At 40.6% G+C, this 27,559-nt stretch overlaps 1 protein-coding gene and 1 pseudogene across 4 annotated transcripts in view; one reads left to right on the top strand and one right to left on the bottom strand.

Moving 5' to 3' along the window:
- Positions 1-343: 343 nt before the first annotated feature.
- GIGYF2 (GRB10 interacting GYF protein 2) overlaps positions 344-27,559 on the bottom strand; it is a 147,851-nt gene continuing 120,635 nt past the window's right edge. For all 4 annotated transcript variants that reach the window (XM_059393728.1, XM_059393727.1, XM_059393729.1 and 1 more), the window contains 7 exons: positions 16,871-16,993; positions 13,614-13,817; positions 13,285-13,490; positions 11,937-12,091; positions 10,172-10,374; positions 7,517-7,664; positions 344-2,184 (listed from right to left, as the gene is read on the bottom strand). In XM_059393728.1, coding sequence (XP_059249711.1) covers positions 2,117-2,184; positions 7,517-7,664; positions 10,172-10,374; positions 11,937-12,091; positions 13,285-13,490; positions 13,614-13,817; positions 16,871-16,993 — 1,107 coding nt within the window. In that variant the 3' untranslated portion in view covers positions 344-2,116. The remainder of the gene's footprint in view (positions 2,185-7,516; positions 7,665-10,171; positions 10,375-11,936; positions 12,092-13,284; positions 13,491-13,613; positions 13,818-16,870; positions 16,994-27,559) is intronic.
- On the top strand, positions 20,837-24,844 carry LOC132013325 (probable ribosome biogenesis protein RLP24; annotated as a pseudogene).

Raw genomic sequence — 27,559 nt, 5'->3', positions numbered from 1 at the left:
TTTATTTTCCCTGAACAAGCACACAGTGGAGTCTAGTTTGGAAGGTGTGGGCAGGCTCTGACAGGCACATTCAGAGGATCCGTCTGTGGTATGAGGGCAGAAGACCATCCACGAATCAGCAGACAGGGACAGTGAAAGGAATAAAGACATTTGGTCAAACTTACCTGTGTTTATCTTGATCTCTACAGTCCTAAATACAGAGCCAGCCAGTGTTCCATAGCCTGGCAGGAAAAGCCATGGCTGCCTCCATGTCTCGGGCGCTCACGTATTGGGAGCATCTTCAAGGTGCCAAGATAATGGCTTAGTGCAAGACTTCAGCCTTGATAAAAGCTACAAGAGGTGCTCAGACAGAATACCACCATGTTTTATTTAAGTTCTTTTTTATTTTCCTCCACACTGGCAAAAGTTCCGAGGGAGCTTAAAGTTTTGTAAACATTTTAACTATCCCTCTTTCCCCACCCCCCACTTTTGAATTTACAAAGCAAAGGAGAGCAGGAGTCCCAACTTTTAATGGTTCCCCATCTCCTCATGCTATTTGATCCAAAAACTATATACAAGTTTGTAGCAGTCTCTGTATAGTTATTGTACATGTCTGGGAGGGAGGGAGGCAAGAAGGGATAGGGAGAATGGAGATCCAAAAGAATAAAAATAGAAACCAAATATAATCAGCCAAAACCAAAATGCTCTCAGAGCAACTCCAGCCTTCTTCAGGCAATGATGACAGAAAGGAAAGGTGCTCTACCAGGAGCCACCCGAACCACAGCACTTCTCACACAGGGACGGATGGTCCAATGGCTCCAGACCAAAGTGTGATTGGCAATTCCAGGTGATGTTCTGCGGGGGTTGGGGGAGGCAGGAAGAGTACTGGTTTATAAATAGGGCTTGAATACATTTATAACTGAAGTGAAGGGGTATTAGGAGGCCATGATCAGAAGCCAGAACCAGGCTTCTCTCCCCCATTCTCTCCCATCCCCTCCATCCCACTGCATTCTCCTGTGTAGTGGTTTCCATGGATGAAGGTCTTAAAGATGGTTAGGTTTTGTATGTTTTTCTTTTCAGAAAAGGCAAGCAACTTGCCATTCTAGAATCTTTAAACAAAACCTTTTGGGGCCACAGCAAGACACACACGCAATGCTCTGAAGAACCAGATGAAATTCCGGGCTTTTATCAGAAGCAAAAGTTTATCCCTATCCAAAATGAAATTATACAAATTCATACATATGGTAAAGATCCTAGCTGCCTCTTAAACGAGACAAATTTTCAGCAGAAAGGCCCAAAACAAACTGGTCCTAGTCCTCTGAAGTAAAAATATTTATGGGAAAAATCAGTTTTTGTAAGAAAGGAAAAATTAAAGAGTAAGTCCTTCTCCCAGGCCATAGGGTTTCCTTTGTCCAATAAGGTTGGAGAATGCCAGGGGAGAAGTCAGCTTGCTTGGAAGTCACTATCTAATGAAAAAAATGAATCCTTTCTCTGAAAGGATGCTCAGAAAGAACAGGTGAGGGGTGTGCAACATCAAACCAATCCAATCTAAACTCCACCCCACTCAGGGCCTCTTTGATGCAATCCCAAAGTTAGTAGTGGCAATGCAGCTGTCAGACTGGGGGCGCTCTGACTGTCTTGTTGGATACTCAAGTCACAGTCCATGGCATGGTATTGCTGGCCAATGTCTGTTACCATTAACTCTCTTCATGATTGCACCAGTTAGACCCCTTACCCTTATGGGGGGTTAAAAAGAACAACAACATAGAAGGGGAAAAAGTGACATAAGAAAGTAAATAGCTATTGGCAGATCCCAACATACTTTCTGGGACACAGTAGATGAAATCACGGCACAGTAAACAGGTGCTGCCCAAAATCAGCCTTGTTGGGGAGTAATCCCAACTGCCACCCCCAAGACACAGGGTCCGGTCCCCTTATCTACAGTCTGAGATGCTCACCAACAAAAACAGTTTAAAGAATCTTGGACACAAAGGGCTAGAAGAAAAAGCCTGAGATGATCGGTTCTGTGATTTGTTGCAGAGTGATAAAGAGTAAATGGTGAGTAAGTGTTGTGTCCAAAGGTGGAGAATCCATGGTCAGCAGAGAGGAGAAGGAAGGCCAGTCCACTGGCAGGTGCTCAGTAGTCATCCAAAGTCTCGATTTCACCCATATTGAGTCGCTCTGATGAAGCATTGACTGAAAACCCTGCAGGGAAAAATTGGCAATAAGTGACCACATCCAGACAACCATGGGGCTCCAATTCCGGACACTGGGCTGGAAGAGAAGTCTCTCATGTTTTAGCATACCACAGATACACTAAAAAAAGGAAGGAAGGATGGATAAAGGTCAAAGAGCAGTATTCTGCTCTTCTAAAGAGAGATTCTTTGTTTTTATTTATTTCTTAGGGTTCTGGTATAATTTAAGAATGGAGGGGGAAAAAAGAATTCCAAACTAGTACGTTAGAGATTCCTGAGAAGAATCTGGGCTGTGAGCACATGTTAAGGCCAAGTGAGGCTGGCTAGTGGGGAACGTTCATTCGGGAGGTAAATCTTAACAGAGATGGGGACAGGCGAGGGGAGGAATAACACATACCAAATACTCTGCAACTACCTGACCAGATGACTGTGAAATCTAAGTGGAAGTAACACTACTTCAGTCCCCCTCACTACTGGGACTACCTCCCCACCCCACCCCCCGAGGTTAAAAACCTTTTCAAAGTTTCAGCCAAAAGCTTTTGCTATTCGAGGGCAGAAGGCTTCATGGAAGATCCTCACAGCCCTCAGATGTTTTCTCAAGGGTAGACCACACAAAAAGATTCAAGTACTTTGTTCAATTCAACCTATTGTAAGTAGGCTTGCAAAAGGAAAGGATTTCAGTTAGCCATACTGATAAACCAAAATGGAATCTAGTTTAGAGAAAGCAGGTTCAGCATCCCCACTGAAGGCAAGAGCAGTAGTCACAAACACTACTAACGTTCTGAAAACCTAATCCCATCAGCCCCGTGTATGCAATTTTTCTATTAACTCCACAATCAAAGATTGATAAATAGTATTAACAGGGGGCACCTGGGTGGCTCTGTGGGTTAAAGCCTCTGCTTTCGGCTCAGGTCACAATCCCAGAGTCTTGGGATCGAGCCCCACATCGGGCTCTCTACTCAGCAGGGAGCCTGCTTCCCCCTCTCTGCCTGCCTCTCTGCCTACTTGTGATCTCTCTCAGTCAAATAAATAAATAAAATCTTAAAAAAAAAAAAACAGTATTAATAGGGCTTCCTTGGAATGAGGAAAAAGAGCTTTCAGTTCACCCACCCTGAACAAAATCTCAAACTGTTTTAACTGCTATTTGAATATCAAAAAAGTAAACAGGCAAAGCTCTCCTGTCTAAAAGCAGTTAGCATTACTTGTGTTCTGTCCCCTCTATTTGTTCTTTAATGTTCAAGTTTTCAAACAAAGACACATTTTAAATGTACCAATAATAAAAAAAAGTCTTACATAATAAAAATAGCTTAATTATATTATATTCTTGACTCAAAATATCATGATTTGAAAACATAAACATGACTATTTATTAACCAAGGAAGCTGTGGTTCAAGCTGCTTACAAGGCTTCAGGCGAGGAGAGGCCAGGGCTCCAAACCCCAGCCTCAGCTCTGCCCATCAACAGCACTGCCACAACCCACAAGACCTTTTCCCTTGAAAATAACAAAAGGCTTAGTGTCCCTATTTGTAAATAACAATTTAATTAGCTAAGTATTAAAACTTAAAGACCAGGACGCCTGGGTGGCTCAGTTCGTTAAGCGGCTGCCTCCTGCTCAGGTCATGATCCCAGCGTCCTGGGATTGAGTCCCACATCAGGCTCCTTGTTCTGCAGGGAGCCTGCTTCTCCCTCTGCCACTCTGTCTGCCTGTGCTCGCTCGCTCTCTCTCTCTGACAAATAAATAAATAAAATTAAAAAAAAAAAACAAAAACACATATTAAAAAAAAAAAAACCCAAACCAAAACAAACCAAAAAAAACCCTTAAAGACCAAACAGCCTATGAAATGAGCTATTACTCTTCTGAAGCAGGGTTTTGACTTCACATGTATCTCAGGAATAGATGAACTATGATAAAAACAAGCTATATGTGATAAAAGCAGAAATGTAATAAACACACACACACGGGGCACCTGGGTGGCTAAGCTGGTTAAGAATCTGCCTTCTGCTCAGGTCATGAACCCAGGATCCTGGGACTGAGTCCCAGGCTCCCTGCTCAGCAGAATCTGCTTCTCCCTCGTCCTCTGCTCATGCTCTCGCAAATAAATAAAACCTTAAACACACACACACACACACAATTTAATTTTAATCATGGAAAAACAGGAAAAAACCAGCAGCCTGGGGCCAAAAAAGGGAAAAAAAGGTACTTGTTCATGACTACAGTATGTTGCTTACTGGGCTAAGTCTTTAAGCAGACACAGTCTCACTGACGGGTCATAAAACCCAGAAAGGTAGGCACATCTACTCCACATCTGACAGAAGGGAAAGCTCTGGGATACCACAAAGTCCAAAGCATTACAAAGGAGGATTTAAGCCCACTCTGCCTGGCTCTAAAGACTACTTTCTGCTAGGATCAGAACTGACTACAACTCACTTGCATGATTTCTTAAGGTTGAGAGACTGTAAAGTATGACTGGGGAAAATGCCATTGTGTGTGGATTATTATCATATCCAAGTAACAGATACTGGTTCACAAGGGCACCTCGTAGCTCTAAAAACTACAGAAGACACAGCACAATGGAGGTAATGGATCATTATAACATGCCTGGGCCTCTCTGATGGTCTGTTCTAGACGCAAAGTTCTCCCTTGATCAGTGACTACCTTTCTCAATTGGATGCTTTTGGATCAAATTAGAACTGTCTCATTCTGTGCACGGTGAACTGTGACTGATGGGCATTTACTAATTTTTCTCAATCTGTAAATCAATTAAAAATAGTAATAAGTGGAAATGAGTAGGTAAAGGGCAGAAGTTAGTAATTATCAGGGGCGCCTGGGTGGCTCAGTGCGTTAAAGCCTCTGTCTTCGGCTCAGGTCATGATCTCAGGGTCCTGGGATTGAGGCCTGCATTGGGCTTTCTGCTCAGCAGGGAGCCTGCTTCCCTCTCTCTCTGCCTGCCTCTCTGCCTACTTGTGATCTCTGTCAAATAAATAAAATCTTTAAAAAGAAAAAAAAAAGGCTAGTAATTATCAGAGGAATTTTCAGAGAGAGATTTAGCTGAGTAGAAATTTTCATTAAAAAGTCCACACTTACATAAGAGAGCTTTCTAAACACTGATGAACTTTTACTCCCTTTTCCCATATATGCATTTTTTCTGCTCCTTCAACATATATAAATTCCTTAAACTCTATTCCTAAAATAAGTTCTCATTTCCCTGAAGAGTGTTTTCTTTTTATTTATTTTTTAAGATTTTATTTATTTATTTGACAGAGAGAGACACAGCGAAAGAGGGAACACAAGCAGGGCAAGTGAGAAAGGGAGAAGCAGGCTTCCGGCTGAGCAGGGAGCTGGATGCAGGGCTCGATCCCAGGATGCTGGGATCATGATCTGAGCCTAAGGCAGACACCCAAGGACTGAGCCACCCAGATGCCCCCTGAAGAGTGTTCCTTTCTTTCTGGTGTCTGCAATAGGGGTAGAGTCAGATTGAATATTTAATTCAAAAAGCTTCACACCTCACTTTCAGTGACAGCCTACCCTTCTAGTGTCACAGCTGAAGAGCAACAAGGGCTTCTTGTCTAGAACCCACACCCAGAATTTCAGGGACACTTGTAAATCTATAGTCACCCACTTCTGTCAAAACTGGGTAAAATGTTAGACTGTTTCATCTACTCTTAACAGAAATTTCAGAGACAGGCAAAATAAACAAATAAATAAATAAAGTACAATTCTGAGGCAGAAGAAAATAGAATTTCACCAGATTGTTCTCTGTACCTAAGCCAGCTTTCAGGCCTCAGTTCCAAAGGGCAATCCCCAAAGTTAGGTTTTTGTTTGTTTGTTTTTAAGATTTATTTATTTGACAGACAGAGACAGTGAGAGAGGGAACACAAACTGGGGGAGTGGGAGAGGCAGAAACAGGCTCCCTGCTGAGCAAGGAAGCCTGATGCAGGGCTCGATCCCAGGACCCTGAGCAGATGCCTAATGACTGAGCCATCCAGGTGCCCCCAAAGTTAGGTTTCTATTACGGACACTTTGTTTTCTCCAGAGTACAAAAACCCAGGAGGGAAAGCAGGGACCCTCCTGAGGGCAGGGCAGGATGGCAATCCCCCTCTTGCTGTGCGTGTGCTCTCTCCTCTTTCACGAGGTTATCTCCACTTGAAGTTTCATAGGCATTTCACACTGACCCACCCACCTCACCTCAACTCCGTATCATCACCCCATAAGCCTGTTCCACTTTCCAGGGCTCATCCTTTAAGCAAATGGAAACACCACCCATCTTGCTGTCCAAACCGTTCCATTCCCCTTGCCCTGCCAATTCAGTCCCCTAAGTTTCTGAACCCCATCTAACTCCTCTCCATCTCTACTGCCCAAATCCCTGTTCTCCAGGCCACTAGGATCTTTTACCTGGTCTATACTTCAGCCTCCTAACCACTCTGCCTCCTGCCTGGGCCAACATCCCAACCTGCTGTCTTCGCCAATATAATCATTCTACTCCAGACAGCATGGTTTTTAATACTCTACTTTACATTCATAAACAGAGAATCATTTTAATTTCATCATTGTCTGTGAGGCTGTTAGGCCAATCGAAGAAACACAAACAGCCTGCAACTGCTTTGCCTAGACTGTTTATTATTCCAGAAATACCACTGTCTGTCCTTCCCACCAGTCTTTCAAAGCCCCAATTCTGGTGTCACCATTTCCATGAAGCTGTCTTGTGTGAAGACTCTGGTTCTCAATGCTAGACGAGAATAGTTATGGCTAACAGAAGAGTGGAAAGAAAACAGGCCTCCTCTGAAATCCCAGCCCCACTGCTGAACAGCTGTGTTGGAAACTTTGGAAAATGTTCTAAACCCTCGGGGCTTTGGTTTACTCTTTGGTAAACTGAAACATGATCTCATAATGCAGAGTGACTCTGAAAATCATAAGTATATATACACATATATAATGGATATCAGCAAGTATTAGTGGTTTGAATACCTGACTGGGTTTATAGTCAGTTTCTATACAAATCAGCATTTAAATTTTTACAACTTTTCCTTTTCTCCATTAGCATTATTTTCCAATTAAACTGAAAGGCCTTCTAGGGAAATTTGTATTGTATCTGAAACAATTCTTCAAAGTTTAAAGTGCCACACAATTTAAGTCATTACTTTTCTTGTTTCCTACAGCATATGCAGCATCGCTCTTGCACTGATGTGCCCAGTAAATATTACTTATTTAAATGGTTTTAAAAATTAATTTTGTATAAGAAATATTTCCCTTTATCATAAACATTCCACTAGGAGACTCACATATAATACTGCTATAACCTGCTCCCCTCGAACACCCAGCTGAGACTTTAGGCTTTGCTCACCTAATAAACTGGGATCTGCTCGGACCATCTTCTGTTTTTTCTTCTTCTTGCCACTTTGTACAGCCTCAAAATTGGATTGTTGGTTGTTGCTTTGATTGGTCTGAAATACTGAATGGAGTGCACTGTGGTTCATTCCCCACACAGAGTCCTGTGAGATAAGATGTTACAACTGAGGTTACACAGAGGATGCAAGTGTGGCGCACTCTAAGAAAATGACTGATTGGCTGTCACCTTACCAAGTATGAGATTAAAAACAGAAGATCCCACCATGGATTCTGGTAATAACGAAACCATGAAGAGTCCCCTGAGTTACCCTTTCCCTTCATTTAGATTCAGATATCACATTTAAGCTCTGGGCCTCCAAAAGGATCATCCTGGTAGCTCCAGGTTTTCATCCCAGCGGCGACACAGCTGTCAAAACCTCTCTGGTAGGGGCGCCTGGGTGGTTCAATGGGTTAAGACCTCTGCCTTTGGCTCAGGTCACGGTCCCAGGATCCTGGGACCAAGCCCCGCATCTCTGCTCGGCAGGGAGCCTGCTTCGTCCTCTCTCTTTCTGTCTGCCTCTCTGCCTGATTGTGATCTCTGTCTGTCAAATAAATAAATAAAATCTTTAAAAAAAAAAAAAAAAAACCCTCTCTGGTATACAGAGAGTCCATACCATCCACTAGGAAATTAGATATACAGCAAATAATCACAAACAGACCTCTGTACTCCAACAATCCACACCCCTCACCTACCAAAGCATATGGTTCCTCTGTCTCTGAGCCCCCCGACAGAAAGGACAGGATGCAGACTAGCTGGTAGCATGTTACCAAACAAAATCACAATCATGTACTTTATTCCTGTTGGCAATCCTAGAAGAGATCTGGTCCCTAAATATCCATACACTTTCTACCAACTGTTCCAACTATGAAACAGTCTACCAGACATTCACACTTACTGGCTGCTCTTATTAGAGCAATTCATTTTAAACTGAGATCCGATTCAATGAGTTGGTTGAAGGCACAGGTAGTGGCAGTGGGGGATGAGGAGGAAGAGTAGAGAAAGCACTGTGGAAGGACAAGGCTGGCTACATGTGCATGTGCATTCACAGTGGGCCCCAACTTCCAATTTCCCAGCACATGGGGCAGTCATTTCACAAACGTAAAGAAGTTTCTATATTACTATACAATGTCTTCCCTTCTGATTCTTTATTTTTCCTAGTGCTGTTTCTATTGACATCTTTCACTTAATCCCTATTAGTCCATCTTCCCAAATGGATTTTAAATGCCATGTACTTGGCTGTATCTTTTATATCCTCAGAACTGACTGATATAACAAAAATTATCTCTAGCAGAATTATAGAACTAAAGGATATAAATCATCTTAAGCTCTTTGTGTGCCTTGCCACTTCATCCTTCAGAAAACTTGTATAACTGATCCTCATTATTCACAATTCCATATATGCAAATTCACTTACTGGCTATAATTTACGTGTAACCCCAAAATCAAAACTTGTGAAACATTTATGGCTTTCCTGAACACCGAGCTGCTAAAATGTGAGTTGCCTCAGGAACACATTCTCAGCTGAGGTGGAACAGGGGAGTATTCTGCCTTCTTGTCTCAGTTCTCATACAGTAAAGGAGCATCTTTTTCAGTCTCCATAGTGTCCTGATGTTCACATTTTATGCTTGTTCGTGTTGTCACTGTTTAAAATAGCCCCCAAGAAGGGCGCCTGGGTGGCTCGGTAAGTTAAGCATCTGTTTTTGGCTCAGGTCATGATCTCAGGGTCCTGGGATCAAGCCTTGAGTTGGGCTCCCTGCTCAGAGTGGGGTCTGCTTCTCCCTCTGCCTCACCCTGCTCTCTCTCTCGTGCGTAAGCTCTAATAAATAAACAAAATCTAAAAAATCAAATGGTTCCCAAGTATTAAGTGTTGTCTGGTGTTCCAAAAAGGTTGTAACATGCCTTAGGGAGAAAATGCATATGCTAGATAAGCTTCACTCAGAGGTCGGCTCTAGTGCTGCTGGCCATGAGTTCAATGTTAAGGAATCAACAATATATTAAATAAGGCATCTTAAAGAGAAACACGCATAAAACAAAGTAATATATTGACCAGCTGACAAAAATGTTGTGATCAGAGGTTCCAGAAATCTAATTGGGTGTTTTCCCTGGAGCAATAGTTCAGTATTCACTAATTCAGCTGTAGCGACGACTTTACAAAACCTAACTACCACAAATAATGAGAACTCATGGTACTGTTCACTGCCCATCAACAACATAAGACATGTCTGGCATGCTTTGGTATGGTCAATATTGTGTACAGCGCATCCTGAGCACTGGAGATTTAACATTTGTAGGTGTTAACTTTTCAAAAAAATGTATGGGTCTGTGACAAGTTGGAATTAGCAATCTGACTGAGTGAGGCACATACACAAACCAAGGAAAATGCAACTAGTATGCCTAACAGAGAATGATTATGTTTGCTATCTGGGAAATTCACAAAGGTCTCTGGACCTGCCATTTGAAAATATCAAATATACCACATTTTAAGAAGCTACGGTCATCTGATGTACAAAAATGGTATCTTTTGTTTTAATTTTCATTTCTTTGGCCGTCCAGTACTGCGAGGTCTTACTACTCACTCGCAGGGGCACAGCGCCAACCAGTGCCTCGTACCTGCTGCTGCTGCTGCTGCTGCTGCTGCTGCTGCTGCTGTTGCTGCTGCTGCTGCCGCTGGCTGGCTTTCTGTTTGGCACGGCGCTCGAGGAACTGCTTGGCAAACTCCTTGGCCTCAGAGGTATCTCCTAAATAGGCCCTAATATAATCATGGACCTCATAAGGAGATTCTACTTCTTTCAGGAAAGAAACAAAAGTAGGAACTGCAATGTGAGAGGGGAGAAGACATAAAGAGTAACAATGAAATATCACATGCAAAGAATCAGTGTCAGTTTTTAAAACACTGTCACACCTACTGCCAACTGTACTGATGCAAATGGGGAAGGTATGCAGCTACTGTGTTAAATACTCTTTAATCTACTCTGTGGGGCGGGGTGGGGTAGAAGCACTGTCATTGTAATGCCCCAAATTACCTCAAGTAGCACAGAGTCAAACAAAGATGTATCACGCATGTTTAGTTTCACTAAATGTTACGCTGGTAAAAGCCATATGTTACGTTGAGACTAGAACAACTGCTTGTCTAAGACTTATCTGGAAATTCATTCTTTCTTTCCTTAAATTCAGTCAATATTTATTAAGTGCCATGATGTGTGTCAGGCACCATGACAGATACTAACAATACAGCCACACTCTCCAGGAACTTTCACTTCACTGAGCTAATGTTCAGAGAGGAATCAAGTGGAACGTGCAAGCAGTGTGGTGCAGCAGAAAAAGCACAAGTATCAGAATTAGACAGACATGGGTTAAAATACTGACTCTGAAATTTGCTCGCTGTGTGACCTTGATGAGTTATTTAACCATCTGAGCCTCTGTTTCCTAATTTATAAAATGGGGATAATAGCACCTACATTGCAAAGGCATCTTATGAAGTTACCGCAAAAATTAAAGAACTGGAGTAACATATGCTAACTGCTGGAAAGTGCCTAGCACAAAATAGCTGCTTAATGAATGGTAGCTGGTCATTATTCACTATTATTTATTATATTTCCCCTGGCTCTTTCAGACCGTACAATATTGTTATAATGCTGCAAAGGAACTCTTCTATTCCTTTACTATTCCATTTTGAAAAGATCCTTGATTTTAGTTAAGACACTGTAGGTGGATGAATTCAAATTAGCCGATCAGTTATAGGAAATCTGGATCTTCCACACTAAGCTTACTAGTCTCTAGTTCAAATATTTGGGGTCAGAGCAGGGATTCACTTCCATCTAAGGCAGAGAATTTTCTTTGTGATCAGTAATAACTAGCAAGTTTTTCTTCAAATTGTGCTGGAACCTTTTCACTTCCACTAACTGGTCCTAGTTTCATTGTGCATAAAATAAGTCTACTTGCCCTAGCACATGATTCCTACCCGCCCCCAAGGCAGGATGGGAATGATCTCATATCACCTCAGCCTTCTCGTGTCCAGGATGACCTCTGTCTCCACCATGAGTTACCTTTCTTTGGACTTGGCCTGGCTGGCAACGTCCCCCATAAAATGACCTGTATGGAATTATGAACTCCTCTGTCCTGAACATTATTAAGATAGCTTGAGACACCAGACACCATTTACTTTTTGGCAATGACTGAGAACCTATTTGAACACAATATTACAGGACTTTTCTCACAAGTAGTATTTGAAGGGTCAAGTTCTTATGGTAGATCTAGGATTGGACCTCCATTAGCTTTCACCTCCTGATTTTTGGCCCATCGTTCCAATTTGTCGACCTCTTTGTGGGTCCTGCTCTGCCATTTCACATGCTGGGTTTCCCTCCCCAATTCTTACCATCCAAGTTATTTGCCGTATTAAGGGCATGAAGCATCTGTTCACACCACTGGGTAAATCCATCTTGGGCTTTATTTACTCCCTGAAAGAGCTTCAGCAACTTTTCTTCTTCTTCTACTTTCTTATTCTGCCGGTTAGACACACCTACAGATTTACTAAAGCAAAACAATAGGGCGATATTATATTCCCAGAAACTGTTACTATATGATTATACTACAACACCATAAACAGATAACGTCTTGGCAACACTGGATGGCTGTCTGTCAGTTATCCAATGCTTGGGTCCAAAAACGAATTAAAAAATAAATAAAAGCTTCAAATATTTGGATTGGGGACGGGGAGCTCAATACCCTCTTATAATCTAGTCTCAGCTAATACATTCTCATTTGTGAAGACAGGGCTTCTTGCCAGAGAAATGATTAAATTCTTCCTATGTGCCCTTTGGTGAGTTTTTAAATTTTGCTAAGCCTCAGTTTACTCATCTGTAAAATGGTACTAATACTTCTTTGGGTTATCACAAGGAATAAAAATACTGTATGCAAAAGCCTAGAGCACAGTGCCTGGCAAAGATGCTCAGTAAGCTGACGGTTGTTTATTGAGTCCTATTCTTAATACTTTAGACCCTCAAACAAGAAGAAACAATCTGACAATACTACCATTTATTAAGTAGTTACTATGTGCCAGGCACTTCACTAACTACTTTGTATGCATTCATTTAATCTGTACAACTACACCCATGAAGTCATCATTATCTTCATTTTACAGATGAGGGAACTGAGGCTCAAAGAGGTTCCCTCTTGCCCAAGGTCACACAGGTCACACAGCTAATAAGTGGCAGTGCTGGGAACTGAGTTCATATATTTATCATTAAAACCCATGTTCATTCATTAACACTGCATACTGAAGAAAGAAAAGACAAAGCTGAAGTGTAACTAATTTATCATAAAATAATAGGTTTAAGGTCATTAGAGAGGTGTTTATAATACTCACTATAGTCTAGCTAACTTAAAAATACAAATTTATAAAGAAAAATGCTAAGATCTAGAGAGTATCTTGGAGAAATGTTCAAAAACAACAAAAATATACTATTCCTAGTATTTATTAAGTAGTTACCATGTGACAGGCAATGGACTAAGTGCCCAGCAGTACAAAGAGCCCCTAGTAATAGCACAGATATGTTTCCATGGGGAAGAAAACAATCACCAAACTACAACCTCCCATGCTTAGACATAGATGAAAATAGGCAAAAACTAAATAACTATCTTTTCCTCCCACCCAATATCCCACTCCCCACATGCCCCATCCCCCAACCCTCCAAGAAGCATAGGTTTCATCATTTGAGCCCTACCTGAGACTGGCGTTGTTTTTATTTTTATTTGTAGAATTCCTAGGTCCCACCTCTTTCACTGCATCATCCCAGAATCCCATGTTGGAGTTTTTAGTGTCAGCATTACTCCAGATACTACTGACTAGGTCAGATGCCCACTGGTTAGGGGGACCAGTATTTATAGAGCCCCAAACAGAATTCCCAATGCTGGTGTGCAGGTTGGAATGCTGTTAAAGAGACAAATGACTCAGTTAACAATACTGAAAAGAGAAAAAGAGAGTCCACCAAAGTCAGAAAAGAAAACTTCTTACACCAATCCATATAGTGAGTACTTAGGAAGATGGACCCACCGTATTATTCCGGGCTCTGTTTGGTTGCTGGTGCTGCTGTTGCTGCTGCTTCTGCATCTGCCTAGCTTCTTCCTGCTGGATCTCCAGGAGAGACTTCGCAGTGCCTGCAGGTTTGCTGACATTCCCCCAGCCAGAGAGCTTCTGCTGTTGCTGCTGCTGCTGCTGCTGGAGAGCTTTCATCAGTTCCCTCTGCTGGCGCCTTTGCTGTTGCACAACAATAGGAGCTAGCTTAAGATTCTGGTTTTCAAAAGCATTAGTTACTCCTGTTTGGTATAGTAAATGGAATGCATATACATAAGAGCTACACAAAATTAAGACACTCTGCAGGGTTAGCCACTTTGCTGCAAATAAGGATGTCAACTGCCAGAGGTACTAAAAAGTACCTCTAAAAAGATCAAACTAAATTGATCAGACTAAAAAAAGATCAGACTAAAAAGTTCAAACACAGAATTACTTTTTAAAAATTAAGCAGGACTTTCGGTTAGGCATAGAAATGAAATACATATGAATTTCCTAAAGCCCTACCAAAATGAAAGGGGGAAAAAAATTACACACACACACACACACACACACACACACACACACACTGTTAAAAACGATACACCCATAAGGACAAAAGGAATAGAATAGATCCTAAAAGCTGAAAAGCACACAAATACTGATACCCAACGGATACCAGTAAGTTGAAACCTAAGTAAAGGAAGCTCAGAAAGAGGCAGATTCATCTAGAAAACTCCGTAATTACAAGTATGGGTAAGAGAGAATAAACTGCCCGAAAAGTCTAAAAGTAACAGGAAGAACCCAGACTGCCTTTGCAACCCGATGCAGTTGGGCAGCTATCTCTTCCTCTCCCTAACAGGAAACTCAAACATCCCTCTTTAGAGAGACTGAGCCAGAATGGTGATCATTCTGTGGGGAAGCTGACCACCCAGCACAGAAGAATACACCTACAGATGTGAAAAGATGGGAGGACTCCCCAACGCAATAGCCCTGCCAGAAACCATTACAGCGAAGCCCATCAAGGTGTTGTATATACAGAACCTTTAATCCTATATATGAACAACAGCCCAGGATCAACAAACATTTGACCTGAACTTCTAAGATGAAAGCCAAAGACCAAATTAAAAAAATGAAATTCACTGGAAAAAGAAACAAGAGAAGGGAAAATGGTGACTAGCTTTCAAAAAAAATATTAGTAAGTAGGGGCGCCTGGGTGGCTCAGAGAGTTAAGCCTCTGCCTTCGGCACAGGTCATGATCTCAGGGTCCTGGGCTCTCTGCTCAGTGGGGAGCCTGCTTTCCTTCCTCTCTCTCTGCCTGCCTCTCTGCCTACCTGTGATCTCTGTCAAATAAATAAAATCTTTTTTAAAAAATTAGTAATTTTAGAGAGGTAAGATGTGAATTCAATGAAAAAGAGGCGATACAAAGAAACACTAACAAACTAAGGACTCAGAGAAATTTCTAGTAAGATCACATACATTACAGTTCAATAGAAAAATTGAAACAGAAGATTGAGGAAATGCTTCCAGCAAAAAAGGTAAAAAGAAAAAAAAAAGTAAAATGACACAGATTAAAAATAGGAGAAAGCATGAAAAAAATAAACATCAGTCCAGGAGCGCACCATGCATATGGCAGTAATTTGAGAAAACAGAACAGCTGTGCAGCAACCTAAGACCATCCAGACTTGAACAGGTTAGGCAGTCATAGAAACGGTACTTCCAGGAAAAGAATGAAACACAATTATTTTAGGTTTCCCTACATGAGAAATATCTACTGAGTAGCATTTTCTACCTTTTGAAGAGTGTAGGAAAAATCTAACAGTTCAAAGAGAATCTAATGAAAATACAAATGCGGTGATCATTCACTTTTTAAAAAAGATTTTATTTATTTATTAGAGAGAGAGAGAGAGCGCGAGTGCGCGCGCGAGAGAGAGGCGTGCACCAGCAGGGGGAGCAGCAGGCAGAGGGAGAGGGAGAAGCAGACTCCCCGCCAAGCAGGGAAGCCCTGCACTGGGCTCTGTCCCAGGAACTGGGATCATGACCTGAGCTAAGGGCACACAACTGACTGAGCCACCCAGGCACCCTGAGGTGATCATTCACTTCTGACAAACATGAACCAGACAAGACCCGGGATTCCAACTCATGACCACTAGTATGTTTTTCAAACAGCGGACACCTGAAATATTGGAACAATTTTTAGTCTTGAAGGGAACAGATATACCCTTCTCTGCATCTACTTGTTGATAATCTTTTAGAAAAGAAATGATTTCAGAGAAAGCGGTCTTTTTAGAGGGTGATTAAGGTGAAGAAACAGTATCACCCACTGGTAAGGTCCAGCACACCACACGGTGAATATGTACAGACAACTCCCCCTTCTGTTTGTGCAACCATGACCTTCAGTGAACCACACCACCCAGATTCAAAAATGACAACTTCCCTTCTCTAACAAACTGACTGCTCTGCCTCAACTCACAGCCACATAACACACTTTCTGCAGGACTCTGCTACCTCATGAAATCTTTTCAAGAGACCTTCCCAGATCACACTACCTAAAAGTAGACAATCAATCACTACCAGCAGTTTTTATCCATCGCCCCTCAACCCGAGGGCACACTTTATAAAAGCAGAGAATTTCATCTGTCTTAGACTCAGCCATATCCTCTGACTGTAATTGAGCAGGTGTTAGCAAGTATGTGATGGATAGATGGACAGATGAATTAATATGGCACGCTGAACCAAACCATTTTACTTATTCATTTCTTCTCTGTCAAGAACTGTATTCTTCCTTTTCCCCCCTTTTAGTCCACTCTTTTATATCCTTCTTATCCTAATGATAACAGGTTATAGACTTACAAGCAGAGAGACTTTATTTCCATCATATTTAAGTTTTTAAAGCTGGTCAGAAAACCCAATATCCTTAGGGGAAAAAAAAAATGTATTTGGCACCCTAAAATCAAATTTATAAGAAGGGTATCTGCATAAAAACCAAAATTCTGAAAAACCCATGACACTTTTTTACTTACGAGCTACTTCCTCAAGAACTACAACAAAATGTTTAAGGTAAATGAACATTCATGTTACCTTATCTTAATGTTATTCCTATTATACGCTAAAAAGTTTAATAATGAACATCCAGTTCAGATACACAGCAATTCTGACGATAACCATGATCTTTACTAACCCTCACCCATAATGTACACCAACCATTCTGGAAGACTGTTTAATGAGACCACTTTTACTTTTAGAATTTTAAAATTTACCTCTTCTCGAAGCTGCCGTTCTCGTTCCTCTTCTAGTTTTTGGATTTCAGCCAATGACAGCGTTGCCTGGGACTGACACGCGGTTGTATTGGACTGCTGGCCCCACGTGGAAGAAGAGGGAAGCTAACAAAAAAGGAAGGCAGAAGAGCTTGTGAGGAAATGTGCTCAGGAAACAGAGGAAATACTGCACATTTATGTACAGGCAGAACATTCATGTTTCCTTCAACTCCGCTGACAACATTCAAATTTCTTCCTGCAATCCTTTGCATTTTAGAATTCTCTCAGTTTGTTTTTAAAACTTTTTTGTCACTAGAGGCGCCTGGGTGGCTCAGTTGGTTAAGCGTCTGCCTTTGGCCCAGGTCATAATCCCAGGGTCCTGGGATCAAGCCCCCATAAGACTCCCTGCTCACAGGGAGCTTGTTTCTCCCTCTCCCTCTGCTCCTCCTACCCACTCGTGCTCTCACGGTCTCTCAAATAAATAAATAAAATCTTAAAAGAAATAAAATAAAACTTTTAGGGCACCTAGGTGGCTCAGTTGGTTAAGCATCTGCCTTCAGCCCAGGTCATGATCCCAGGGTCTTGGGATAGAGTCCCACATTGGGCTCTCTGCCTAGCGGGGAGTCTGCATTCTCCCTCTGCCCCTCCCCTCACTTGTGTTCAACCTCTCTCTCTCTTTCTCTCTCTCTCATAAATAAATAAATCTTTTTAAAAAAATAAATGAATAGGGGCGCCTGGGTGGCTCAGTGGGGTAAAGCCTCTGCCTTTGGCTCAGGTCATGATCCCGGAGTCCTGGGATCGAGCCCGCGTCGGGCTCTCTGCTCCGCAGGAAGCCTGCTTCCTTTCCTCTCTCTCTCTGCCTGCCTCTCTGCCTACTTGTGATTCCTCTCTCTCTGTCAAATAAAATCTTTTTAATAAATAAATAAATAAATAATGAATAAATAAATGATTTTTTGGTCACTCTCCCAAACCTAAGATTATTTTGGAACTTAAAATATACACAATAGGGGGCGCCTGGGTGGCTCAGTGGGTTAAGCCTCTGTCTTCTGCTCAGGTCATGATCTCAGGGTTCTGGGATCCTTGGAGCGGAGAGCTCGGCATCAGGCTCTCTGCTCAGCAGGAATCCTGCTTCCACCTCTCTCTCTGCCTGCCTCTCTGCCTACTTGTGATCTCTCTCTCTTTCTCTGTCAAATAAATAAATAAAATATTTTAAAAATATATATATACACAGAATACATTTTTATTTGATCTACCATTTTGGGATTACAAATTTGTTACATCCAGCACCAACATATACAGCAATATACAGACATAAAGATAAAGAAGTAAACAGAAGAATCACTAAATTCTTAATCCAAGGAACAATAAAGGACATGATATGCTCCTTTCTAATGAAAGGCTGAAGGATAAGATTTCTGAAGGCAAAGTCAAGGTGGGGAGCTAATGGAAGATGCCAGGCATAGTTTTTAATCAGTCTTTAATGAAAAAGAGTCACTGTTCACCAGGCTGTAGCTTCTAGTCATGAGGACTAAGCTGTTTTTAATCAATAAATTCTATTTTTTTCTACCCTTTAAAATATTGACTAAAATAAAGTATAAATATTTGGGTCCTGAATACTTTTAAGTTCTCAAATGTCTGATGATTCTAATGGAATCTCTTGGTCTTTCCGGCCAGAAAAAGATACACTTGATTTCTGAAACATCCTGTGGCCCTTACAAAAATAACAAACCCAAATCTAACACAACTTGAAATATGTTTAATAAAAAAAAAAATAAACGAACATGGATCGAACAAAATGCCAAAGCCCAAAGAAGAATGGCTCTATAGCTGAAATCTCTAAACCAGAGCGGACTGGATGAGGGCACAAACAGTTTAAACTGTCACTGATATTACCAAATGACTACTGATATTATCTTCAGCACTACAGAACATCATCAATCCTTAACACCTGGGGGCTAATACAATAAGCAGTAGGTCCATTTCTCTCAAAATGCACCCGTGCTATAATGAGGGAGAGGTGAGAAGGGAAGCTGAGAGAGAAAGACTGGGGACTAGGTAGGCAAAGTCAAGCATAAATGAACTCATATTATCCACAGGAAATGACACACTGGAAGGCGATGTCAAGATCAAATAAGGCAGCAGATCTCAAACCTGGAAGCATCACCTGGGAGGACCTGTAAAAACATATGTGTGTTGGCCCCTTATTCAGTGAATCAGAAGATCCAAAGGTGAGGCCAGAGAATTTGTACGCTTTTTAATTCTGACGCAGACATTCAGCCAGGTGCTCCCAATGCTGTCTAAACGCCCAGTAGATGTCTCACCCTAGACTACCCTAGGAAACGACCCCCCAGTCCTCTTCAGAACCTTAGTCAGCAGCAGGAAGAGATGCACCTTTCTCCCCTGAAAATGACTCCTTCCTTTTTCAGGCACCTCAGAGATCTTTCCCACTGCTATGCCAAAATATACTTTAATGTACTCTATGCTCATGACTCACAGGACTCCTCTTTGCAATAATGCAGAACAAATCTGTTTTCCTCACGGTACAGACAAATGTCTGCAGATAGCTATCATTTTCCTTAAGTCTTATTTGTACATAGAAAGTAATACCCCATCATTCCGTAAATACTGCCTCAGGACATTTTCCAATTCAACCAACATCCTGTACTGCCCAAAGAACTGCAGTTTATCAATCATACTTTTTAGAACAACTTCATTCCCAAGTCAGAAACAAATAGGGAGTTTGGCACATTCTGTATCCCCTGAATGCCTAATATCCTTCAGTGATTTAAGAAAATTTACTATTTTTTTCTGCCATCATATTGCCACCTTACTTTTCAGCACTATTTATTATTTTGAAAAACAACTGTTATACTAATATGACAGCACGAGGTGCTGCTCTGTACGTCCCTTTCCCCAGCAAAACTGGTGAAAATTATTTTTCAAAAAATTACTTAAAGCCTCTGGAAATGAACAGAAGGGAATATAGCAAAAGCAGAATTTTTCTTTAAGAAAACCTGCTAAAACTCTTTAAGAATTGAGAGTCTGTGGTACTTGTACCAAGATCTACTCTCAACTCCCAATTCAACCAGACCAAAACTTCACTCTAGAACAGTGTAGCTAAGAACAGAGGCCTCTCTCTCCCTGTCAGCTACCAGTCAATGGGCTGGCTTCCCACAAAGAGCACAACAACAGCATTTCCCATCCTGGCTACAGCCACCTGTTGCAAAGGTTAAGTTCCAGGCAAGTACTGCTGAGAAGTGAGGGATGATCCCTTCTTATGCCTAGCCTCCAACTTGTGGGGTGAAAACTACCCTGAGCACAGTACTACTGGGACTACTAGGGCCCTGGGTGCCACTGCCCTAGCTTAAAAGGTCACCATGCCACCGGGAGAGGCAAGCCAAGAAAATCTGAGGCTACTGCTCCTCCCTCAAGGGCTCAATTTCTAAGCAGGAGTGCCACTGAGAAAAGCACACCACTGTTGCCAGTGCCAGAGCTGTGACTCAGAGGTTTTTGCCTTGGGGTGGAGGTGAGAGAAACAGATTGGACTATGGTTCCTAAAGGAACTGACTTTATTTGTGACAGCGTATGGACAATGAGGAGTCCAAGCCAAAGGGCACTTTTAAAAGCAGTACAGCCTGGGTGAAAAGCAATTAGGAGATTGGTAGATTAACCTCAGAAGAGGGTAAACTGCAGGTGCCAACTTGGTCTCAGAGAACCAAGAAAAGAGCTGGAAGAAGTTCTAAGGTCAGAACCAATCTCAAAAACAGTCTTCAGGAATGATCTCTTCAAAGAAGCCTGAATTTGACTGGATCAGTCTGTGAAGCAATCTGTGCTCCAGGGCACTTCTGAGAACAGTAGAGCAATTCAGGTAGCAACTAGTGGAAGTTAATAGCAACACGAAAAAAAAGATAATCAAAAACAGTCCTGCCAAAAACAGTGATCTGAGAGTGATTGTGGGCAAACCCAATGATGCGCCTTGCAGCCAAGCAGCAAGCAGCGGCAGAGGGCTCCCTGTAAGGGAGGTAGGGAGACACTGGGGCTTCACTAAACTAATCCAATCAGTCACAAGAAAATTATGATGGGGCATGTATGACCAGTAACTACCATGTGTTATAAAAAAATTCTAGTTTCCAACAAAATATTAGGAGACATGTAAAATAACAACAAAGAATGGATTATACACCAGGAAAAAAGCTGGCAACCACCTATGAGAGTGACCAGGTATCAGATTTAACAAAATGTCTAAGATTGTAAATATGTTCAGAGAACTAAATAAAACCATGATTACTAAAGGAAGAAGTAGTAAAGGAAGGCATGATGACAATGTCACACCAAATGAAGAATATCAATAAAGAGAAAGATTATTTTTAGACCAGAAGGAAATCCTGGAGTTTAAAAGCCCAATAACTAAGACGAAAAATCACTAGAGGAGCTCAAATTATATCTAAACTGGCCAAAGAAAGAAATTAGTGAAACTCACGTTATCAACAGAGATTACACAATCTAAGAAACAGAGAGAAATAATGAAGAGAAATACATTTCACTGAATGTGCCAGTATGTGCACAATGCAAATACCAGGAGGAGAGAAAGGAACAGAAAAATATATGAAGAAACCATGGCTGATACTTACTTAAAAACATTAATCTACACATCCAGGAAGCCTAACCATAGTTATCATGATAAACACAGAGATCCACAAACATATATTATCATGATGAAAATGCTGAAAGTTGGGGCACCTGGGTGGCTCACTGGGTTAAAGCCTCTGCCTTCCGCTTAGGTCATGATCCCAGGGTTCTGGGATCAAGCCCTACATCAGGCTCTTTGCTCAGCCAGAAGCCTGCCCAACGCCCCCCCCCCCCCCCCCCCCCCCCCCCGCCTACTTGTGATCTCGGTCAAATAAATAAATAAATGAATAATCTTAAAACTGCTAAAAGTCAAAAAAGAGAAAATCTTGAAAGCAGGAAGAAGAAAAACGAATTGTCTCTTACAAGGGAATCAGCATAAAATTAACAGCTGACTTCTCATTCAGAACAATGGAAGCCAGAGAGCAGTGGGATAAGATACCCAAAGTCTTCACAGAATGAAATTATCAACAAGGAATTCTATATTCACTAAAACTCTTTCAAAAATAAAGGTGAAATAAAGACATTCCCAGATAAATTCAGAGAATCTGTTGCTAGCAGACCTCCCTTACAAGAAATATTAATGGGAAGTTCTTCAGGCTAAAAATAAGTGACCCCAGAAAGTAATACAAATCCAACAAAAATACAAAGCAAATGCACAAAAACAAATGTGTGGTGTGTGTAGAGTGTATGTGTATACAAATATAAAACTGGTGTGTGTGTCTAAATAAACAGATAGGACAGACAGTTGGGTTTGTAACAGAAATCTAATATGATTGTCAAAAACAGTACAAAGGAGGTGAGTGGGAAAGAAGCAGTACTGGGCTAAGTAAATGACTTCATATGGTAACATGAATTCACAGGTACAAATGAAGAAGAGAAAAGATGATAAATAAGATTATTTAATAAATATATAGTGATTTAAACCATTAAAGAATTAAAATACAGGGTGCCTGGGTGGCTTAGTGGGTTAAGCCTCTGCCTTCAGCTGAGGGTCCTGGGATCATAATCTCAGGGTCCTGGGATCAAGATCCACGACGGGCTCTCTGCTCAGCAGGGAGCCTGCTTCCTCCTCTTTGTCTCTGCCTGCCTCTCTGCATACTTGTGATCTCTGTCAAATAAATAAACAAAATCTTAAAAGAAAGAATTAAAATGTTACAACAGGAAATATTAATGTAAAAAAAAAAAGCAGTAACAGTAAAGGAAGAATAGAGGAACAAAAAAGACAGGCATAAAAAACAAAGTAAAATGGCAGACATAAATACAATTATATCAATAATATCACTAAACATAAAGGATTAAAGAATCCAATCAAAGGCAGTGATTATCTGACAAAAATAAGATGCAACTACATTGTCTCAAAGAGACACTTTACATTCAAAGGCATAAACAGGTTGAAAGTCAAAGGATGGATAAAGATATATCAGGCAAACAGCAAACATAAGAAAGCTGGAGTTTCTATATCAGAATCAGATAAAATATACTTTAAAACAAAAATATACCGGGGTGCCTGGGTGGTGGCTCAGTCAGTTAAGTGGCAGCTGACTCTTAATCTTAGCTCAGGTCTTTCAGGGTCATGAGTTCAAGTCCCATGTTGGGCTCATTGTGGGCATGGACCGTACTTTAAAATAAATGCTATTAAAGAGAGACACTTAAGTATAGTAAAGAATCAATTCAGCAGGAAGATCTGTATAATAAATCCATACATAAATATTTATTTGCCATATAACAGAGCATTGAAATACATGAAGAAATGACAGAAATTATAGAAGATACAGACAATTCAGTACCTTGACAATATTTAGACAATAATACTTAAAAGACTTCATTACCTTAATACTCCACTTTCAGTAATAGAAAATTAGGTGGAGATCAGCAAGGATCTAGGTGACTTGAATAACACTATAAACTGACTGGACCTAAAAGACCTCTATATAGAACACTCCAGCCAACAACAGTAGAATATACATTCTTCTCAAAGAAATATGGAACATTCTCCAGGACAGATCTAAGGAAGGTAAAATAGAACACAAAACCAACTTCAATAATTCATTTAAAGGGAAAAATAGGGGCACCTGGCTGGTTCATTTGGTACAGCATGTAACTCAAGCTCAGGGTCATGAGTTCAAGCCCTACAATGCATGAGGAGCCCACTTAAAATAAAAAAAAAAAAAAAAAAAAGAATAAAGTAAAAGAAAAGAAAAAGAATATAAAGTATGTGTTCTTTGATCACAATGAAATGAAAGTAACAAATTTTGGAAACTCACAAATAAGTGGAAATTAAACAAAACACTTCTATATAACCAATAAGTCTAAAAACAAGTCAAAACTTATGGGTAGCAACTAAAGCAATACTTAGAGGGAAATTTCTAACTGCAAATGTCTATAGAGAAGGAAGAAAGATCTCAAATCAACAGACTAAACTTCTACCTTAAGATACTAGAAAAAGAGAGCAAAATAAACTTAAAGCAAGCAGAAAGAAATAATAAAATTAGAGAAGAAATTAATGAAACAGATAAAATAGAAAAAGATCAATAAAACCAAAAGCTGATTCTTTAAAAAGACCAACAAAATTGACTTAGCTTGACTGTCCAAGAGAAAAGGAGAGAAGACTCAAATTACTACAATAGGAAAGAAAGGACATCACTAGTGATGTTACAGAAACAAAAAGGAATATAAAGGAGTATTATTGACCAACTGTCTGCCAATCAATTTGATAACCTATGGATAACCTAGATGAAGAACATTCTTAAAAAGAGACAATCTATCAAAAGCTTACTCAAGAAGAAATACACAAGTTAACAGACCTCTAAGAAAACACTGAGAATTCCACTCAATACTGGCATTTGGTTAGTGGGAACCTACACAGTTTCAACAAGTGTACTGAGAAGTGCACTTTCTGTTCAGGGCTCATTTACCCCAGCCATGGCATGACGTTTGTCGGCAACAATTGTAAGGTACTCAGATTCTACAAATCCAAGTCTCATTAAAAACTTTAAAAAGAAGCACAATCATTACAAGGTCGGATGGACTAAAGCATTCTATATAGCAGGTGGTAAAAAGCTTATAGTAGATAATTCATTTGAATTTGAAAAATGTACAAATGAACCAGTCAAATATGAGAGCTATGGTATAAAACTACTGATGCAATGAAAAGAGTTGAAGAGATCAAACAGAAAACAAAAAAGCTAAATTTATAATGAACAGATTAAAGAAAAATAAAGAATTACAGAATTCTCAGGACATCAAAGAAGTCAAGCAAAATATCCTGGCCCTTTTTGCAGGCAAAGGAAACCAGAAAAAATGGTGCAGAAATTACAGCAGGACGTGGACATGGAAGATATTTCTTAAAAATCTCACTAACCATTTCTATTACCTGCTTAAAAAAAAAAGATCTTATTTATTTGACAGACACAGATCACAAGCAGGAAGAGAGGCAGGCAGAGGGGGGAAGGAAGCAGGCTCCTGGCTGAGCAGAGAGCCTGATGCAGGGCTCTATCCCAGGACCCGGGAATCATGACCTGAGCAGAAGGCAGAGGCTTAACCCACTGAGCCACCCAGGCACCCCCATCTATTACCTGCTTTTGAAAATCTCCTTAGGAGACTAAATAAGATCACTCAAATGAAAGGTAATTAAAATAATTAAAAATACATCTCCTCTACATTGTTATCTGCAAAACATTAGATACTATGGATGTTAGACTGCATCTCCACTGTTAAGCCTTCACTGACAGTTACATTATTAATTTTTTAAAATTTATTTATTTGAGAGAGTTAGAAAGCACAAGTGTGCACACTGGGAGAGGGGCAGGGAGGGGGGAAAAGGGATAGGCAGACTCTGTACTGAGCGTGGAGCCTGATGCGAGGAGATCCCATGATTCCGACTGAGATCATGACCTTAGCCAAAGTCAAGAGTCTAATGCTCAACTGACTGAGCAACCCAGGCAGCCCTGATAGTTACAATTATGTAAGTCATACAAATTCTCTTTGTAAATACAGAAGTGAAGTGTGGACATAAAATGGTCCTGCCAGGGGTGCCTGGGTGGCTCAGTGGGTTGAGCCTCTGCCTTCAGCTAGTGTTGTGGTCTCAGGGTCCTGGGATCGAGCCCTGAGTCGGGCTCTCTGATGGGCAGGGAGCCTGCCTCTCTGCCTACTTATGATCTCTCTCTGTCAAATTTTAAAAATCTTAAAAAAAAAAAAAAAATGGTCCTGTCATTTGGATAATGGCACTAGGCAGTATTTATGTAAAAACAAATGACACAAATTCATGGCTACTGATATGTAAAATAAATTTTCTTTGCAGTTTAAATAAAAAAGAAAAAGTAGGGGCACCTTGGTATATCAGTCATTAAGTGTCTGCTTTCAGCTTGGGTCATGATCCCAGAGTGCTGGGATAGAGCCCCACATCGCTCTCCCTGCTCTGGGGGAAGCCCGTTCTCCCTCTCCCAATTCCCCTCTGCTTGTGTTCCCTCTCGCTGTGTCCCTCTCTGCCAAATAAATACATAAAAATCTTAAAAAAAAAAAAAAGGGTGAAGACACAGAAATACTTATCAAAAAACCATCCACAAAGAAAAGCCTAGGTGGTTTAACCACTGAATCTTACCAAACATTTAAAAAAGTTAATACCACTTTGGGGGCACCTGTGAGGTTGTCTGTCAAGTGTCTGCCTGCCTTCACTCAGGTAATGATCCCAGAGCCCTTGTGGCGGGCTCCCTACTCAGCAGGGAGCCTGCTTCCCCCTCTCTCTCTGCCTGCCTCTCTGCCTACTTGTGATCTGTCAAATAAATAAATAAAATATATATTTTTTAAAAAGCAGTAGTACTACTTTTTCACAAACTCTTCCAAAATATAGAAGAGGAAACATTTCCCAACTCATTCTTCAAGGCCAAACATTACTCTGACACCAAAATAAGACAAAGACATCCCAAGAAAGAAAAAATAACTTACAGACCAAAATCTCTTATGAATATAAACACAAAAATCCTGACCAAAATACCAGCAAAACAAGTCCAACAACATATAAAAATGGAATTATTTGCCAAGTAGGATTTATGCCAGGAATCCAAGAGTGGTTCAACATCTGAAAATCAATTAATGTAATATACCATATTGATAGAAACGAAACAAAATAGAAAAATGATCATCTCAACAGACACAAAGCATCTGACAAAATCCAACATCCTTTCGGATAAAAATGCTCAACAAAGGAGGAACAGAAGGAAACTTCCTCAGCCTGATGAAGGATATCTGCAAACAAAAACAAAAACAAAAATAAAAACCCACAGATGGGGTGCCTGGGTGGCTCAGTTAAAGTTTGTTAAAGCAGCTGCCTTAAGTTTGGATCTCCCTGGGATCCCCCTGGGATTGGGCCCTGTTCAGCGGAGAGCCTGCTTCTCCCTCTCCTTCTGCCTGCCACTGGGCCTACCTGTTCTCTTTCTGTCAAATAAATAAATAAAATCTTAAAAACAAAAACCAAAAAACCCACAGGTAACATTAAATTTAACGGTGAAAGACTGGATGCTTCCTCCCCCAAGATCAGAAACAAGAAAAATATATTTAATTTGCTATTTCTATTCAACATTGTATTAGAGGTTCTAGCCAGGATAGGTGAGAAAATGCAATAAAAGATTAGAAAGGATGAAGTAAAACCATCTCTATTTGCAGATGATGAAATTTTGTGTACAGAAAATCCTAATGAATCTGTTAAGAAATATTAATAAAGCAGTTCAGCAAGATTGCAGAATATAAGCTCAATAAACAAATATCAATATCTATATACTTGCAATCAACAATCTGAAAATGAAATTTTGAGAATTCCATTTTAATTCCATTTCTCTATGAGAAAGCTCATAGAGAGCTTTCTAGGTGACACTGGGCTCGTGCTGGAAAGGACTTAAGAACTTTTTGATTAAAAAACCAAAAAACCCCAAAATACTTAGTAAGTTTAACAGAAGTAATATAAAAGCTATATTCTAAAAACTAGAAAATACTGCAAGAAATTCAAAAGGATCTAAATAAAAATCATCCCATGTTTATGGATCAGAAGACTTAATACTGTTAAGCTGG

Source organism: Mustela nigripes, chromosome 3 (assembly GCF_022355385.1).
Source record: "Mustela nigripes isolate SB6536 chromosome 3, MUSNIG.SB6536, whole genome shotgun sequence".
Lineage (NCBI taxonomy): Eukaryota > Metazoa > Chordata > Mammalia > Carnivora > Mustelidae > Mustela > Mustela nigripes.
Note: the sequence above shows the minus strand (reverse complement) of the source record. Positions and strands in the feature narration are given on the sequence as shown.